Here is a 20,365-nt window from a genome sequence, read left to right as displayed (position 1 = left end):
TCATTCTTTCCATGTGTCCAAACCATCCTAATATTCTTTCATCAACCCTATCTCCCAGCTCCTTTTTCACCCCTGTTCTCCTCCTCACCTCCTCTATATATATATATATATATATATATATATATATATATATATATATATATATATATATATATATATATAGATAGATAGATAGATAATGTACGCATAATATTTACATTTCACCTTTTATTTGGTTCGCTACCATTTATTGTATTCCAGGCTACAATCCCTTGTTCTACTGGCTCATCCTCTGGAGACACCAGATCTTCACATAACCCAACAGTCATAGCATGTAGTTGCGTAATTCCCGATAATCTCGTAACTTTCACTACACAAAGAATCTCCATGCATGCCGACAAGGTCGCCACTTACCTGCAATTGGTGCGTCAGAGCGCGAGACTTAACGTCTCTGAGGACGCCACGCCAACGGACGCTCAGCTTGGCTGCGTTGATGCCTCCCTTCCTTTCCTCATCAGTGAGTTTCAGCTGAAGGAATTCAAACGTCATGTTAATATTCATGCGGAGCTAATTACTGGATCATAAAGGACTAGAAAACACACAAACATCTACATATAGTCTATATGACTTTATATCTATATTGTATGACATGAATAGTTTATAAAGGACAATGATTACAGTATACGAAGTTACCTATAGTAATAACACGTATTAACAAAAATTATAAAAATCTAACTAGCAGCCGACAATACCGTCGTATCATTAATAAAGAAAATATCTTCTCTGTGTAGATACAAACAGTTATGTCCATTTTGCAACAAGAATATCTTTCTCGCCTATCTACTCATTCAACAGGTGTCAACACGCACAATGACAGTTCCCGCTCGTACCACTGATTGGGTCACGCAGCACTGTCCCCAACTGAAACAAGATCTGGATCCCATTCCTTCATCGCTTCAATCCACTGAGTTCTTCACGATCTTGGCTGCCCTTTGTTATTCACAACACCCCTCCCCCCTTGCACCCTATATAATCATTACAGGTTCAAGAATTGCGTACAAGCAATTTCCACCCTCAAGCCCTACCTGGTCCATAAAATCAATTCATGAATCACCCAAATCTCCATCGCTTTAAATGTGTATTCTTCTGCTGGGTGCCAGCTCATGAAGGCATCCCCGGCAATGAACACGCTGACAAGGCTGCTCGAAAGGCGACATCCACTTCTTTCGATGCCCCTACTCCACTGCCAATAACAAACTGTTACCTAGTCCTCCGATCACTAATGTTATACGTGTGGCAAAAACACTGATATCAGCATACAATAAACCATCTAAAACAAACAAGACCCAATACATCCGTGGTTATCCTTTCATCAACATAACCAACATTTTGACACAGCATTAGTATCCCTAAAAACAGCATTCTTAATGAAAGTAAACATATTGCTAGAATGTCCATGTATTTAACTACGATGTGGGATTTTCCCTTGTAGCAGTTCGCCAGCCCAGACGATTTTATTCACCTAAGAGGAGGAAGCAGGAGGGGGTCTCGAGCCACTTATCTGCTTAAAAATAATGCCGTTGTGTGCTCAGTCATGGAATATCCATGTGGCGAGGAAAATGGTTCTGACCTCTCTTCACATACATAAAAACACACACACTACACACACACAACACTTCATAAGTTCTTTTCATTGGCACACTGGGGGGTTGCATGATATTTTTAGAATCCTGCTTCGGATTATGTTATATATATATATATATATATATATATTTAAATTATATATATATATATATATATATATATATATATATATATATATATATATCAACCACAATGCACTTTAATTCTAAGCCATCAACATCGTAAGAACCGTGGAGGCAACGCAGAATTTGAAACGTGGTATGCTCGAGGACTCGAACCTACGGCTGGCACGTGACCAGTGCTGTAGTCACTACAGCACTGGTCACGTTCTGGACGTAAGTTCGAGTCCTCAGGCATACCACGTTTCAATTTCTGCATGTTGCCTCCACGGTTCTTCCGATGTTGATGGCTTAGAATTAAAGTGTATTGTGGTTGATAAAAATGTATCTCTAGTCACTGGGACCCATTCAGTGTTGTACACACACACACACACACACACACACACACACACACACACACACACACACACACACACACACACACACACACACACACACACACACACACACACACATATATATATATATATATATATATATCACTGTCCAGTAATGTCGTAACACATTAATAAACACGCTAAAAAACCCACTGTTGATTGGATATAAAAAAAGAAAGGAAATAACGATTTCAGTATATTTCGATCACACACACACACACACACACACACACTTGAAGAGAATCACAGCAAGTGATCGAAATATACGGAAATCGTTATTTCCTTTCTTTTCTTATATCCAATCAACAGTGGGTTTTTAGTGTGTGATATATATATATATATATATATATATATATATATACATATATATGTATAAATATATATATATATACATATATATGTATAAATATATATATATATATATATATACATACATACATGTAAAAAAAAAAATACATATATATATATATATATACATATATATGTATAAATATATATATATATATATATATATATATATATATATATATATATCTATATATATATATATATATATATATATATATATTGCAGTAATTCACAAGGCACACGTGAAAATAATATGCAGAAAAAACCACTGGGAAATAAGACGCTTAGTCCGAACGTTTTCGTCTATTTAAGACATTATCGTCTTAAATAGACGAAAACGTTCGGACTAAGCTTCTTATTTCCCAGTGGTTTTTTCTGCATATATATATATATATATATATACATATATATATACATATATATATACATATATATATACATATATATATACATATATATATATATATATATATCAGAGTTATTTGGGAAATTATTCTCCATACAAACAGATGAATAAATATACAATTAAATAAATAGAGAAAGAGAGAGAGAGAGAGAGAAAGAGTGTGTTTGCAGCTGGCACCTTGACGCCAAGTATCGTGCTGTCTTTGCTGAAGGCGTTCAAAGAAAACCTCTTTCACGCTGCCGGGGGAGGGATGGTGTCCACCAATTGGAATCGATAGCTTGTGCGCGCACGGACACGATGACAATCCGCCCATGGTCCTTGAGGCCATAAGGTCCATTAGGAAGACGTGGCGAGGCTTTTACAACCGTTGATGGTATGACCGTGCAATGGAGAGAGTGAGCGACGGGAGTTCCACTTTACAGACGGAGACTGCTACCTTCTCCAAAGACCTGGGTCACGGTCTCTCTACTGGGCAGAGGGCAGTCATGATCCACACAGTCTCAAGGGATGCTACAGACATCATCCAGTCGGGGAACAGAATGGACGACGTCTACTTAACGACATCAATCCAGCACTCACTTCACTTTTTGCACCAGCATGAGGGGTCTGCAAAATTTCGCTGGATCCCCAGACACATTGGGATTCCGGGGAACACTATTCTGGATTATGTTGCCCAGGCAGCGACTAAGTTCAGCTGAATCACACTGTCCCTGGTACCCTCGATCTCACAGATCAAGGGCATCACCAACAAGAGGGCCAGATGGCCATGGCCAACCACAGCAGCAAACGTCATACTTCGGAATCAGCGCTGTGGTACTACCTCATCACTAGTTACGAGACAGTCCACCTTCCTTCAGGAAGAAAGGTGGAACCTACCGTACACAGGATCCGCCTTGGATGTCGCTGTGAGTGACAAGTGTTACACGTGGGAAGAGACAATAACGAACGCTGCAAACTCTGTGGGGGTGAGATGCAACAGCTCCTCCACCACGATCTGCTAGAGTGCAGACCCACTGTCATTGTTCGCCGAAGTCTCACCCCACCACTCACCTCGGTCCTTCCGAGGCAACCCTCAACTTCTTGGGCGCACACCCTCCCGCTGGTGCAGCCCACCTTCCTGGTTTCAGGGCACCGCCACTAATAACAGTGGCATCGCGTGGACAACAAAACCCTTGAAGGAACTGTTCCGTACCACCTGCGAGGTTAAGGTCCCAGCTTGTTCTAGACCCGGAAAAAAAAATCCGTCAAACCAGAAAGTTCTAAACCACGAAGAAGAAAATTGTTTTGTGTTACCGTTGACAAAAATAAAATTCGAAAGAAAACAGATAAATAGAAACAAAAGAAAATACACAGCTAAATAATAAAATAGCAATGAATAAATGATAACTAACTGAATAAACAAGTAAATGAATAAATAAATAAAACCAATTTTCTTAGAGCAAAAAGACTTAAATATTCCATACAATGCCTCTATGTACGCCTCCGATTATCTCCCCCCTTGACGATACTAAGATAATCTATAATTACCCTATCAGCAGTTTAAACAAATGTAAATATCCATCAAAGATCTAAATACATTAGTATCCCAGGCGTCTTTGAAATACCATGCCAAGATTGTTCTATAGTTTACTGGGGCCAAACGGTAAGGGATCTCCCCACCAGAATCAAGCAGCACAAAAACCAGGATAATTCAGCGGTATTTCTCCATACTGTTGAATTAAATCACCGCATGGACTGGGACAAGGCTGACATAATCTATAAATCAAATTGTAGCTATTTAAGAAAAAATATTGAGTATTCCCTGATCAAACAACTAACTAATTTCAATACACCAAAAGGACAATGGTTCCCCGACGCCATCACTAGTTTGGCCGTTAACAAACTGGTGCGTCAAGTTGTTCGCCCAGACCTGAAGCTACTGCCTGTCGAATAAACTTGATCCGTTGTCAATTTTGACCTGGGGTCAACTTGACCACCGGACAAAAGATCACCGAACATAAGCTCAACCCTAAAAATAAAAAGAGGACAAAAACTCATTCTCAGCGCATTTGAATTCTCTATCGGCTTGCCGTGAAGTGCTGATTGCATGTCCATAGCCAGATTAACTAGTCAGCCTCTCTGTGATCTCTATTTTCAATCCTAGTAATAAGAAAAAAGAGCCGATTAACACAGAGCGCAAGTTGTATAGTGCTGATTGCATGTACATAGTCAAATTAATTACACTTTCTATGACCCCTTCTATCCGAAGAGCCGATTAAAACTCTTTCACACAAGCTGTGAAGTGCTTAGGCCTGGAATAATGCATTTCGGCAGCTAATAAGCCACAATTCCCCAACGTTCTGGAAAGATGCATTGCCCCTGAGAAAGGATCATGCCATCACATAGTGCTACTGCAACACAACCGTGCGAATCTCCAGAGGAAAAGGGCAAAGAGAGCGCAAGAGGATCTGCATCTTCGACTCGGCAATCTTTGCCGGGACCTCGAGTCATTCCTCCAAGTCGTAGACCACACCGTCAGATTTTAAACAGAAAGGTCAACTGTCTGTCGGTGTCAGTGACGGAAGAACTACTAATTTTTCCTCAACACAGACTGCTCATGAGAGGCAATATGACAATGTGTACATTATTAGTATATGTTTATTTGAAGTAAACCTTTGACCTTGATTTGTGTGTTTGTCTCAATGAGCTTCCGTTGATAATATATTAAAGGAAGTTTCCCTGGTGACCATTTGTCCCCTTTTTTCTCTTTAGGAGTGAGCTTATGTCCTGTGAACTTTTGTCTGGTGAACTTCTGTCCGGTGAATTTTTAGCCTATACCCTTATACTCCGACACAATCCTGAGCCTTTTCATTCCAAGCATTAGGTACTCTGGTTGTTTTCAAACCACGTCGTCCTCACGAAGAAGAGGAGGAGAAATAGACTCCGTTTACGAGTGGCACTCGCGCTAGAGACGCGGAGGGAGCCCAAGGGGCCTGGAGACTCACCTTGAGGTAGCCGGCGACAAGGTCGTGCCTCCTGCGAGTGTACTCTTCCTCCTGCGCGGCCTTCCGGTCCAGATGAGCCTTCCGCTGGGCCACTGACATCCGAGCCAGCTTGTCCCCCTTCTTCGCCTTCTTCTTCCCCGCCATCTGGAGAATTTTTTTTAATAGGTTTCAGCTGAATGACAGGTGTAATACATTACGAAGATGAAAAATAATGTCACAACCCACAAAGTTACCTCGTGTTGATCACTGTGTGTGTGTGTGTGTGTACTGTATATTATATATATATATATATATATATATATATAGGTATTTATATGTATATATGTATATATATGTATATATATATACATATATATGTATATATATATATATATATATACGTATACATACACACGACACAATCATTGCAACTATGCACCGAGATATAAAAAGACTAAAGAGACGAGGGCAACCCTTTTGAAGGCGCGCGTGCCAAAATTGGCCAATCTTCGATGCAAACTGTTTCTCACGTGCCAACCGAAACTGTTTGGAACATATTATCAGTTACTATATTTTAAATATTAGGGGAACAATTGATGATATTAAGAAAAGAAACACTGGAGAGGTAAAATCAAAGAATATTGTAAATGTGATTTATTAGTCATGTCAGATTGAAGGAACATAAAATCTAGCAAAGTCATTTTAGGTCTTTTTGCCTTTAAGTGGAATTGTGGCTGACTTATACCGTATAGCCACAATTCATGGACTCGATTTTTGACATAAAAAGAGTGGACAATATTTCTTAATTCCATAGAGATTGTACAAAACGCATTTTTTAATGCGGTCACTAAAAACGAGCTAATTACTACGACATTTGTATTTTATTTAGATTTAAACCTGAACCCTCATGTAGATGAATGTGAATTTTGCTTATCGATGATTTTATTATTCAAGAAACATGAAAGAATATATAAAACAATCGTAAAAGAATCACGCCACGTCTAGCCTTCTGACGAATGATTCAACAACTAAACAGAACAAAACCAGTGTTTTATGAATACATACGAATCATGTATGTATGTATGTATATATATATATATATATATATATATATGTATATATATATGTGTGTGTGTGTGTGTGTGTGCGTATGTATGTGTGTGTACGTGCATATATGTGTAGATATACAATGTAAATATATGTGCATATATACATAAAATGGATAAAATATTCGATTGAAGTGAAATACGAAACTCAGCGATGAAATTGGTGATTTATCTATTTCATTATTTTCTTATGCGAGACCGGGTATCATGTGCCGGCGAAAAGTCGTTGGCGTGCTATATTCATCACGCGTGCCGGCGAAAAGTCGTTGGCGTGCTATATTCATTACGCGTGCCAATGGTTGCCCACCCCTGGACTAGAGGCACGATCCCTACTAGGAGACTTTCCTTGTTGAAATCCCTGAACACACCTTATGTGAGTCTTCAGTCGTTGATGATACAAGTAATATTATCTGCAAATATGTCTTAAATTGCTTAAACATGGACTGGAGTGAAGCGTTATTCCTGATGTTTCGTCTACTGACTTCTTCAAAGGAATGAGCATACTGGATCGTGCAGTGTTTATTATATACACTCACCCTTATCTTGGTCCCGCTTCTTACTACGTTGCTGCTTTTACCTCTGTGCGAGCGTGGGGTGCTGTGCTCTGATTGGCCTGCTGAGACAGCCAATCGTGAAGTGCTATGACCTCTGAGGTTTTTGCCCAGATGAAGCTTCCAGCCTTACTACTGATGTTGGGACGGGTAGTGATATATGCAACTTCTATGGATTTCCTGGTCTTCTTATCCATACCTTTGTGTAATACCTCGGCTCTGTTCCATTGTGGGAGGTGTCCAGATTCGCCCACATGCATCATAATGGAGTTGGTAAGCCTATGGTGACGAAGGTCGGCCTTATGCTCCCTGATCCTTGTGTTTAGTCCCATCTTCGTCTCTCCGTAGTATGCCTTATCGCATGATGCACATGGGATTTTATACACAACGCTATCCTCCTTCCCCCTTATCTTGGTCCCGCTTCTTACTACGTCACCGCTGCTTTTACCTCTGTGCTCCTGAGTATTCTAGTAACATTTCCTACCTTCTCTGAGTTAGGAAGCGCCATGATTGATGTCCTGCTGGTGGCGTTGTTCTCTCCTTCTTTTGACCTGTTTACATTGATGATTTCTTCCACTCTCCGCCTTGAGCTGATCATGCCCTTGGGGTAGCCAAGTTTCAAGAAGGGCGCGATGATGTACCCGATCTCCTCCTCCAGGAATTCCTCACTGCAAATCCTGTAAGCACGTAGGAAGAAGCCCACGACTACCCCCTTCTTTGTCCTCTCATTATGTGCCGACAGGTAGTGTATGAAGTTGTCACGGTTCGTAGGCTTTCTGTAAACCCTGAATTTGGGGCCCTCAGTTGTCTTAATTATCAGGGTGTCCAGAAATGGGAGTTTTTCCTCTTCTTCCTCTTCCATAGTGAATTGAATCTTTGGATTCACTCTATTTAATTGTCTCCCGATGTCTTCCAGGTTCGTCCTGCTTGGCGCGATTACAAGCACATCGTCCACGCTCCTGAGTTACATTGTCCTCCTTCCTACGATGTGAGAGTAGTGGTCCTTCTCTTGGACCTCCATGAAGAGGCAGGCAGCCACGGCATTCAGTGGTGACCCCATTGCTATGCCACTGTGTCGAAGAAACTCCTCTCCTTCGGAGGTGAATGATCCAAAGTTCACGCATATGGACACCAGATTCATGAGGCCTCCCCTGGGCAGCGGTAACTCCTCGTCTATGTTGATGACCACTCTCCACACTTCCTCCAAAGCGCCATCCGTAGTTACTTGGGTGAATAAGGACCCGACGTCATAAATGGTCATTTTCTTGTAACTCATGCTTGTCCCCTTCAATCTACGCAGCAGGTCATTCGAGTTTCTTAGGTGAGACCCACTTATGGATCCCATGGCTTTAGATGGAGGCCTGGCCAGCACTTTTGTTAGTCGGTGGGGGGCATTGCCGATCCTTGGTGTGATGGGCTTCATGGGGACCCCTGGTTTGTGGGTCTTAGGGAGACCCCTCATTGTTGGCGGGAAGGGGTGCTTCTCCAGTAGGTGTTTTGGTATCTGACCCTTCTCTGAGCCTTCCAAGATCTTTCTCGCCTTACCGTTGAACACTTGAAACTTGCCCTGTTCTGAACATCAGAATAGGGCAAGTTTCAAGTGGGTTGTTTTTGCATTTAAGGGATTTTAATCATTGCATTGATTGGGATAACACAAAGAAAATTGTCTTAAGTAAGGATATTAAGGAGAGAAATATCATAGAATCATGTTATATAAAAGCTTCTTTTTAGAACAACATGAATATGAGTATGGGAATGTATAAAATAGATAACTTTATAACATACAAAATTGTTGACAGTAGCCGGCTCAAACGTCCGGCAGTGCTGAGTGAGTGAGGTCTCAATGGACCTGTCCTAATTCCCCCATAGTGTGCTTCTTTTGTCACTGTTTGAAAATGTCTTATATAGACGAAAACGTTCGGTCACCTTTCATTTTATTTTCCAAGTGGTTTTATTACACACACACACACACACATCCATATTATGTTACCAAATTCGAGATGAGGTCTCACTAATGCAATATAAAGATTCTTGAAATTTTCCTGGTTTAAATGGATGAAAGATCTTCTGATAAACTCCATAACTCTACTTGCTTTGTTAATCTTTTCATTTATATGGCTTTCAAAATTCAATTGTTCATTCACCATTATGCTCAGATCTTTTTCTATGTCAGCTCTCTCTAAAGATACTATTTGATCTTCATTCCTCATTATGTATTGCCTGTGTTCATATGATTTAGACCTTAACACTGCCATAATCTTGCACTTCTCAGGGTGAAACTGAAGTAGTCTCCTCTCTGACCACTCTTGAGGTCTATTTATGTAGTTTTGGAGTATCTCTTGATCAATGAAGTTTACTATCTCTCTAAAGCACTTTGTATCATTCGCAAACATATATAAAGTTGAGGTAATATCATCAGGCAAATCATTAATATGTATAATAAACAACAAATGTCCGATGACACGACCCTGAGGCACTCCACTTGACACCTCTTTCCATTCTCACAACTAGCTGTTTTCTCCCCGACAGTAATACTAAAATCCACGAAGTTGTCCACCGATACCATAAAATTTTAACTTAGAGATGAACCTCTTGTGTGGCACTCTATCAAAGACCTTTTTAATATCCAAATATATACTACATCTAGCTTACCCCTTCTGTCGAAGTCCAAACATTCATCACATTTAACATTTGCAATGTAATGGTTCTGCCACTCATAAATCCAAACAGTTTAGGGCTTAATGAGTTATTTTCTATAAACTATTCAATATTCTGCCTCTTATTATAGATTCCAGAACTTTACAAATAATACGTGTGAGACTTACGGGTCTATAGTTACTTGGATTTTTTCCTGCAGCCCTTCTTAAATATTGCAGATACTTTTTCTCTCTTTCACATCTCTGGTACTTTCCCTGTCTTGGTTGATGTGTTGCGTTTGTATATTCCCTCTAATCTACTTGAAATAATTTTCTCAAACCTGGAGATTTTGTTCTCCTGGAGTGTGTAATTCACCTCTTTGCTCTACATTTTCTTCTGTCAATTTCGTTTCCAATTATGCATGATCACTTTTTCCTCTGGGACATATGCATTCTAAAGAATCAATTATATCTGGTTCTTCATTGAGGATAAATCCCAATATCACTGGTTTCCTCTTGTTCTTGTGGCTTAAACCCACTGGGTTATTGCACTTACCATTATGTTTATTATAGTATAAACCCTTGACTTTCCACTAGCACTTATTTCCCACCAAATATTTCTCTTTACAATAAAAGTCACCCACTAGAATTATACGTTCATATTATTCAAAAATTTCTTCTAAGTACATAGTTACATCCGATAAGATTTGATAATTCTTAATTTCGTTTCATGCATTTGTTTTGGGGATGGGGAGGAGATTCGCTTTTTCAAGATTTCTCTCGACATGATTAAGTAGCTTGGTTTCGACCAGGCACAAAATGTCTGGTTTGTTTACCTTCAACTAATCGTTGGTTTCTAACATGGCCAATGTCAAACTCCCCCTTTTAGTGTCCTACCCTGTTGTTTTTTTTTGCTTTTGTTTTTTGTTTTTTTTTACCTTTTCATCTTCCTTCTGATAGTTTCATCATTTTGTGATCTGAAACTTACCACAGTAACTGTTGCTTTTCTTGCTTCGTACTTACGTTTTTTTCCGGGCTTCGTTTACGAAACTTCATTTTTGTTTCTTCCTTGGCAGTGGTTCCCAACGTGGCAATTTTATTCTTTAGGGGGCAATTTGATTTTTGGGTGTGTTGGTAATCAAAGTCTATGTTCTTGTGATCTATTGGCCGTAACATTACAATAAATAAAAATGTAGCAATCACACATCTATTTAATTCATCATTCCGTCTTCGATTTTCAAATTACCCCCGATTGCACTGCCAATTTGTTAGTCATTTTTCTTTTCCATGGATGCCATGTTGCTTTGAAGTTTGTTGATGCCTATGATTTAACAAACATTAAATTTAAAATTTAAGTGGAAAATAAAAGTTTAAAAATTGAATAAAAGAATTGGTGTTTTAAGCTTCTTCACCTGAAACTGAGTTAATTTTTTAAGTGAGAATTATGTATCACCACATGGGGGGGGGGCATCAGGATTCTCTTCTGATCCATATATTCCCATGTAACCTTACCTTTTTATCTGCCAAAAGTAAACATTATTCCTATTCAGCTTATGCATTGGACTCGCTTCTCACAAATGTTGATATGATTCCTGTGTCAACACCCAATTCATGTTTCATTCTTACTTTCCCTAATGCAATGTGGTTCTCCTCGCTGCCCCATTTTATCTACTGCATATGTAACAAGCATTTCCCTGTTCCTTCGTATCTTCACCGTTTTGTCGTTAATCCTTCTGTTGATCTATATATTTTTTATTTCCTACGTTTATATCAAGACCCTTTCGTTCCCTCAACAGGTCTTTGAAATTCACTCCATCTAACTTAACTTTTCATCTTCTAGTTTATATTCTAACTTAACCTTGACCTCTTTCAAATCATTGTCTTCTTTTCTAAGTTGGCCAAATTAAGTCTTCTGATAACCATCAATAATAGATATTTCTTTGAAAAGACATTTTCAGTCGCTGATCTTGGATGCCTGATCAAAACATTAAGCTCTTAGCACCTCCAGGTACAGTTATATCCTGAAATTAAATCTTCATTTCCATTTTGGTCTGATTTTTTGTGAGATGGTGACATCAGCTCTCAGTCTTTAATAAGCATTTCACTTATCATCTTTATTATTGTCATTATTATTATTATTATTATCATTGTTATCATTATCAATATATATTTTTTTCAATTCGTTGACTCTCACATGATTACACTTTACCGAAACATTCCTCATATTAAATCTCTTCATGCCATAACTGGGACCCAGTAATGTTCCTATTACTTTTGTCAGTATTATATATTTCACTGTATTTATATAGTTGGCGGGTACCGGGGGGTTGCGGGTAACCAGAACTGTTTGGAAAATAAAAGTGATTTTCTTTCATCGGAAGCCAAACGAATTTATGTCTCCTTTCTGGAAACCGCAGGTCTGAATGGTTTATATAAATATTTCCAGCAAATTCTTGTCAAAACCCTTTCAAGACCGCAGTACCTTATCTGAGACATTCATTATTTTTAAGACCAATACCACACATCTTAGAGGTAACCATGGGACTAACTGGGATATAGATGTGTGTTTGATGGTTTACTTTGATATCATAGTCTGATTAATGTGTCATGTTTACCTTGCACCAATCACACACCCATCCCTTTGTTCAAAGGAAACAGTGACGTCTTGCAACACGAGGAAAAAAAAATCATACAGTGAGTGTAGAGCGAACGAGGTACCTTAGTGTGGCGGCCCGCGACGCTAACCAATAACAAAGCACGCAAGCGGATGTGTATGTGTACAGTAGTACACAAATATACACAAAAAGGCTTACGCTCGTACAGTTCTCTTATCTTCCACCAGTGCTTAAAACTAAGTGTGTGAATACTATCACACTTCTTGCATAACATTCACTTGTAATATAGTGTATTGCTAAATTGTTTCGATTATTTTCAAACAGTAAATATCTACGCTATCGGAGATTCTTTTTTGAAAACTTTCGCTCACACCTCTAAATTATTTGAAATGAATGTTTATTCCGTCCTGTAGCTATATGAATTACATGTTTACGTTACCGTGCTTTATTTGCCTCCAAAATTTCTGTAACACTACTATTTCGCCTTACGTGATCGTCCGTACGTCATACACTGCCTCCGACAATAAGTGTACCCATACGCGGCAGCGTCTGTAGCAACGCCGAGGTTGCTAAGGAACCCTTGATAGTGTTTCGTCGTTTGCTGAATTAACAGATAAAAATATTAAAGATTATTACGCATTAGTAAAATTAATAGCATAATATCTTTTTTAAATAATTAATTATGTGTTTCTTATATTTTTCTTAATGTTTGTAGTATACGTGACTTGTAGGCATAACATTCGAATACTTCTGTTGTTGACTTTTAAGTGACTAGCAGCAACATGACGTCGAGAAGGAGATCTAAAAGAAATCAAGGTGGGTCTTTAAATTACGCAGGAAAGGCATTTGTAATTGTTATGAATGTATGAGAATATTGAGGGAAATATTGTAAATTACTTTGAGGTGTTATAGTCAGAACTATTGCAAATGTGTTAGACGTAGGCGCTGATCGGCCTAATCTTTACTCTGTAGGCGCGGCCAGGTATTGTTGGCAGATTACTTTCATTGTATTGGTTTGCTACATGCACAGCTTCCTATTACACATGCAAGTGATGCGTGACATTTGCTTTACAATTAGATGTACGATTTTGTAGTTTGAGGTCGTGCGAATGTCAGAAAGCGATATTCAATGTTGTCTTGTTTGACAGTTTATGGCAGTGATGCAATCGACAGTCACTGAATTTAAACGAATTTCGCACAAGCTCAATGTGAAATTATAAAGCGTTATAACAAGTCCATAGTAGATATTATTGAAATTCTATCGAAAAACAAGTGTTGGTAGGTAGTCTCATGCCGTTGGATCAGTGTTAAGCCTACAATAGGCGGTTGGAATGTAGGAGAATAGTGTAGGCATAGTTTGAAAAAGTTGTTTACTTCGAGGTGAAAATCGTCGTCAGCCTACGAAGCCTGTGCAGGCATGTGCATTGTCTGTAAAGCAGCAGTAAATGTAGAAATTATATAAACTGAAGGAAGAAATGTGAATATTGTTCTTCCAGTAAAGATTATGAATATATTTGCATGAGAGTATTGACCAGTTTAGCCAGTTTCAGTAACTAGTAAGATTATTATTTTTGTGGTGAATATAGTTAATCTCTGCAACTAGATTTTGATATATAGATGTGCAAACAAGTTTTTAGTTATGATGTTAGGCTGCAGAATGAATGGGAAACTCCTAATTTCTATACGCTTATGACAACATTACAACATGAGCTAGTGCAGGTTGGCAATGATGGTAGTACATGGATAACTATATTATAATTGTATTGTGTATATATATATATATATATATATATATATATATATATATATATATATATATATATGTTTATATCAGTGTCCACTTCCATATTATAAGGTGGATGTTATGAAGATTCCATTTATGGAATGCGTAATTATAAACAATTTATGAAATTAGTTGGTACTGACTGCTGATTTTCTGACACTAGATACTATTAAAAGATTCCAAGGTTCTATTTTCCTTGTATGTGTGCAAAGATTTGATTTTTTTTTCTATTTAACACAAAATCACTGCAAACAAATAATAATAGACACAGTGTTTATGGTAGGATACAGACCATTTAATATGAGGGATGCATTGGAAGAGCCTAAAATAGAGCATTGGAATGGAAGGTTAATATGTCACCCTTGCCAGAATATCAAAAGAATTTGCCAAGAATGAAGTGACTATGGACACATAGCAACCATAAAACCCTTACTTGAAAATTTTGTATTTTGTAGTATCTACATTTATATATCTTGCATACAAGAATACAAAAATTTCTTGATCATATGGTATTGTTAGAAAATTAGGTAAATTAAGATGAGAGTATTATTGTTGTTTTCTGACTAAAAGTGTCATTTAATTGACAAAATCCTGACACCAAAAGTTCATAATACAAAATTATACATTGGAAGTCCATTTTCTTTTTAAGCAAATATAATAAGTGAATTATATGTTATTGAGATTTAACAGGTTGATAAGCTGAGCATAAGTTAGGTTAGGATGGTGTCTCAAAACTGGTTAGGGTAGTTCTTATTTTTTGTTTCGGAAAATGTCGTGTAAGAAAGGATGAAGAAAGCATATTGCTCTGTTTTAGGAGATTTGTTGCCATGACATGTCATAGTGTCTGAATGTAGTATGTTATTTATTTTAGTGTGCCCATAGTCTTCTCTTGATTTACTTAGAATTAATCATTTTAAGACAATTACACCATTCATTATAGGAGGAGTGAGGTATGTAAGGTGTAAATATTATCATTATTGGTATTGACAGCCATGTGTGAAATATTTCTATACCAATGGATTTGTAAACATCAAAATAAAGTATCCTGATGATAGCAAAACTAAAATGAAAAGTGACACATGGTACAGAAAGAGTTAAGATGACTATACTTACACCAAAAAATTATCCCCAGTTCCTCACATGGCATTACAAAGTTGTCATTTTACATTTATTTTAGAAAACACTCAGTATAATGAACCCTGTTATACTGGGTTTTGGTTATGATGAATACCATATTCCTTGTGAACTACTCATCTAGTGAATATAACTTGAAATGGAATTTCTCAATGACACAGTTAATGACAGGCTATAGCTTCACTTCCTGGCATAGCAGTACAGTAGAATACTGTAAAAGATACCCTGCAGTACATTATACTTTATTCTTGTAATTATACTTACATATACAACAACATATATATCATATGTAACATTTTCGGATTTAACACCAAGTTTGTCATATTAAAGGTGTATTGTACTAATAATTCTAATATTTCAGTGTTTTAATTGAAACATGAATGGTGCAGGTGTATATATATATATATATATATCTATATCTATATATATCAAGGACTACTATTACACAGGACGTGCGCACCCAGATCCCAGGGTCCGCTAGCGGAGGCCATTGCTTTCTTTGTAACCTAACATTTTATATTGGGCAAATATATCAAAACTAGAAACCTAACATTGTATATAGGACAAATATATCAACTATTGACTTATTCAATGCAGTATAAGTTAATATAAACTTTTATAGTCAAATAAGAAACTATTTTTAAGGCACTGTTATGCTTTGAAATGCCAATTTTAGCCAGACTTAACTGGTATTATTGTATGAGGTTAGTGGACACCAGGGTTGGCAATTTTTTTTTATCTTTTTGAAATAAATATATATATATATATATTTTAAATCAGATTTATTTGATTTAAATAGGTTTTAAATATTGTGGGATTGCTATCTGATATGCGATCTGATTGCTAAAGGACATTTTTAGCATATCAATATAAGGAGCTGTGTTATATAGACTTGCCATAAGTATACAAGGAAAGGTATAAGCCTATATGTAATATATATATCACTATGCAGCCCACAACAAGTTTCAACAAGATGCTTGTTGAAACTTGTTCTAGGTAAGCAGCTTCTCACGGAGTCAATTGCTGCTTTGGAATCAACCAGGAAGGATGTTTTCTGGACCTGGCAGAGTGGTTCCTTCAGGCAGAAAAAATGATCCTGTCTGGAATTATTTTGAAAAACTACCAATAACTTCTGGCAAAGGGTACCGAGCTAAATGCAAAGACTGCAGCCAGGAACTACAGGGCATTGTGTCAAAATTAAAATCTCACAGAGATAAATGCCAAGGTCAGCCACAGCATACAGAAGAAGAAATTGATGACTCAGGTAAATAATTTTACTTATATTGTGTGTATTTCTCCCTTATCATACGCATCTATATAAATTTGGTGAACAATGGAGAGCATGTGCAATAATAATGTGAAGGCCTACAGAGATGATACTTCAACTTCATTACTTCTAAATTTGGGTAATGACTATATCACTATAATATACTGTATCCACTCAACTTTGGGGCCTAGATGATTGTTATTCATTTCATTCAACATTGTGTAATATATTTCATAGGTTCCATTGGAATTCAGCCCACATGGGATTCAGCCCAAAGGGATTTACCCTAACCTAACCCAACTAAACCATTATTTTGAGTGAATTTAAAAGTGGACTGAATCCTGTGTGGGCTGAATTCCAAGCCCACCTATTTCATATCCTGTTAATTATTTCCAAATAATTTAGTGGCTTGTGTGAATATGATCATTATCTAAAAAAAATAACTACTGTACTCAAAAGTAGCCTAAATCACACTGTATTCATTCATTTATTTATTCATTTATAAATTATGCAATATGCTAAAATTTTCTGTTTCCATTTCAGGATCTGTATTAACAGCTTCAATCCCTTCATCATCGGCTCCACTTGAATTATCTGCAAACCTGACTCTACCATTAAAAAGGTCACTATCAGACTCCTCCACAGGCACCACTTCTGCTAAATCATTTTCATCTAAAAGAAAGTCATCAACATCTCTGGACAGATTTGTCATAAAAACTTCAGCCTCTCAAAAGGAAAATCTCGACAAAGAAGTTGCAGGAATTATATTTGCTACAAATTCACCATTTCATCTTGTTCAGCATCCTCAGTTTCTCAGGATGGTTCAGAACCTGAGGCCAGGTTATATTCCTCCATCCAGAAAAGATATTGCTGATAAGTTCTTGGATCTTGTGTATGAAAAGGAATATAAAAAGTGTGCAGATGACCTGAATAATGAAACTGTATGTGTTTCAATGGATGGGTGGTCTAACATTCATAATGAGCCCATAATATGTGTCACTCTAACAACATCCACTGGTCAGATTTATTTAGTTGACACAATAGACACATCAGGGAAACCTCACACTGCTGAATATCTTCTACAACTTGTACAAAATTCAATCAAGAAGGCTGAACAAGATTTTGATTGTCACATTGGAAGTGTTGTGACAGACAGTGCAGCAAATGTCACCAAGATGAGAAAACTCTTGGAGGAATCAAGTGAACCTGAGCATACCGTCCTCACATACAGCTTATACTGTTCCTTGTATACTTGTGGCAAGTCTATATAACACTGCTCCTTATATTGATATGCTAAAAATGTCCTTTAGCAATCAGATCCCATATCAGATAGCAATCCCACAATATTTAAAATCTATAAAGAAAATAATGTTTTTTTTTACATTTTTTAAAAAGATAAAAAAAATTGCCAACCCTGGTGTCCACTAACCTCATACAATAATACCTGTTAAGTCTGGCTAAAATTGGCATTTCAAAGCATAACAGTGCCTTAAAATAGTTTCTTATTTGACTATAAAAGTTTATATTAACTTATACTGCATTGAATAAGTCAATAGTTGATATATTTGTCCTATATACAATATTAGGTTTCTAGTTTTGATATATTTGTCCAATATAAAATGTTAGGTTACAAAGAAAGCAATGGCCTCCGCTAGCGGGCCCAGGGATCTGGGTGCGCACGTCCTGTGTAATAGTAGTCCTTGATATATATATATATATATATATAAGTTTTTCATATAGACACCTAAATACCTGGAATAGCTTAGGAAGTGATATAGCCCAAGTTCAAACAATACAAGAGTTAAAGTCTAAATATGATAATTGGAAATCAGGGATATATTAAGTTGGAACTGTACATGAATTTGAGGCTAGGTAGGATACCTAAAGAATGATAGATGGGACTCAACAAGCATTGCTCCTTTTCCTGTATTTGGTAAATACACAAGTCTAGTGCGGAATTCTGATATGTAAGTTTCAGTTAATAAACTATTAGGTGTATAATTTCATTTTTTCTCAAGTACTAGATTATTTTTACTATTATTCTTATTGTTATAATCATTATGCAACTGTATGTAGACCCAAGATGGGTACCTGTAAGATCGTCATCAGAGAAAATTATTTCCCATCTTTAGAATGGGTGGGAATGGTTTATGCCTTTTTCTTTTTGGCTACTTCCCTTGTAAGGGGGAAAAAGCCTTGGTATATGTATGTATGTAGAACCCATCACCATCCCTCACCTCCATCTGAAGGTGCAGCACCTCAGTCTCTCAGCCAGACCCAAGATCTTTCTATTAACTGTGACTATTTACTCCATTTTTCCACATGTGAGCTAAGAACCTGGGGCATCCCTTCTTCTGTTACTATAAACCAGCCACATAGAAACTGTCCCACACTTGTACAACATAGACAAATATTTTGTTGGCGATAACTAATGTTTCTATCAATGGGGGGAGTACAGTGCTTAAAAGGTGGAGTCACAATTACCTTTAGTATTGGCCATTAGGTACCTCAAAGAATAAGACCACATACCAAGGTTGGATGCTGTAGTGGTGTTAAGGTAGTAAAGGTGGGTTAGTTGAAGATAAGAGGTCAGAAAGAATCACAAACACAATATTATGGTGTGGTATTTGTGATTCTTTCAGATCTCTCATCTTCTACTACCTCACCTTTACTACCTTTATGAAGAATCATATCTCTAGAGGATATAGAAAAAAATATAAATCAGATTTCACATGAGATAGGACCCATAATAACAAGCATGATATTGTTATACAGATGATCTAAGCAAATTAGTTCCCAAAGCGGAGGTACATCCCTTGTGGCGGCAGTGGAAAGATCTGGGAGGGTGGAGGCAACAGGATGGCATTAGGAACAGTTAATAAATAATTTTGTTTTTTTACAAAATCTGAATGACAAAATAAATGTCATAAACATTAAGGTAAAGGAACATGTGCAGTTTATAGAGGATTAAACTAATTTAATAATTATAACTTGATGCATAGCTTTGTTACATTGTCTGAAGTCAGAGTACAAAATCATGTATGAACAAACACCTAAGCAAAAATATTTACAGAATGGTATAAACATCTCAGTTTCAGAGTGGTGAAAAAAGTTATCTTCATTAGCTAAAAAGTTAACAACCACACAGAGGACAGTGAACAAATCCTACACTGCCCCACACTAACAATTGCTAGACAACACTATTTCTTTCTAGAGTGACCTGTAGGCCCATCGAGTGGCCTTTACTCATTGCCTGGGTGCTATAGGTCTCCTGTAAGAGAGATCTGGGACAATGGATTGATTGATTAAATTTGAACCATATCCAAGTCCTCACTTTTGATATCCACATGTCCTTTGACGCACACATCTTGGACCTGATAACAAACAAGAAACTAAATGTACAAAGGTCTAGCAAGCACTGGTTTGGGACAGCTGAA

The 20,365-nt window shown here is 37.3% G+C and overlaps 2 protein-coding genes across 3 annotated transcripts in view; one reads left to right on the top strand and one right to left on the bottom strand.

Moving 5' to 3' along the window:
- The window catches only part of LOC143029798 (dynein regulatory complex subunit 2), a 24,534-nt gene extending 18,533 nt beyond the window's left edge, over positions 1-6,001 (bottom strand). The window contains exons 1-2 of one of the 2 annotated variants that reach the window (XM_076192800.1): positions 5,858-6,001; positions 394-507 (exon numbers count right to left, since the gene is read on the bottom strand). In XM_076192800.1, coding sequence (XP_076048915.1) covers positions 394-507; positions 5,858-6,001 — 258 coding nt within the window. Of the gene's footprint in view, positions 1-393; positions 508-5,857 lie in introns of those variants that run through there. The other variant, XM_076192801.1, reaches the window with a different exon arrangement.
- Positions 6,002-13,414: 7,413 nt separating this feature from the next.
- The window catches only part of LOC143029797 (uncharacterized), a 41,832-nt gene continuing 34,881 nt past the window's right edge, over positions 13,415-20,365 (top strand). The window contains exon 1 of the mRNA XM_076192799.1: positions 13,415-13,560. Within this exon, the coding sequence (XP_076048914.1) occupies positions 13,527-13,560 (34 nt within the window). The 5' untranslated portion in view covers positions 13,415-13,526. The remainder of the gene's footprint in view (positions 13,561-20,365) is intronic.

The sequence above is a fragment of the Oratosquilla oratoria genome, chromosome 11 (genome assembly GCF_046742065.1).
Source record: "Oratosquilla oratoria isolate Oo_2021 chromosome 11, ASM4674206v1, whole genome shotgun sequence".
NCBI classification, from domain to species: Eukaryota; Metazoa; Arthropoda; class Malacostraca; order Stomatopoda; family Squillidae; genus Oratosquilla; species Oratosquilla oratoria.
Note: the sequence above shows the minus strand (reverse complement) of the source record. Positions and strands in the feature narration are given on the sequence as shown.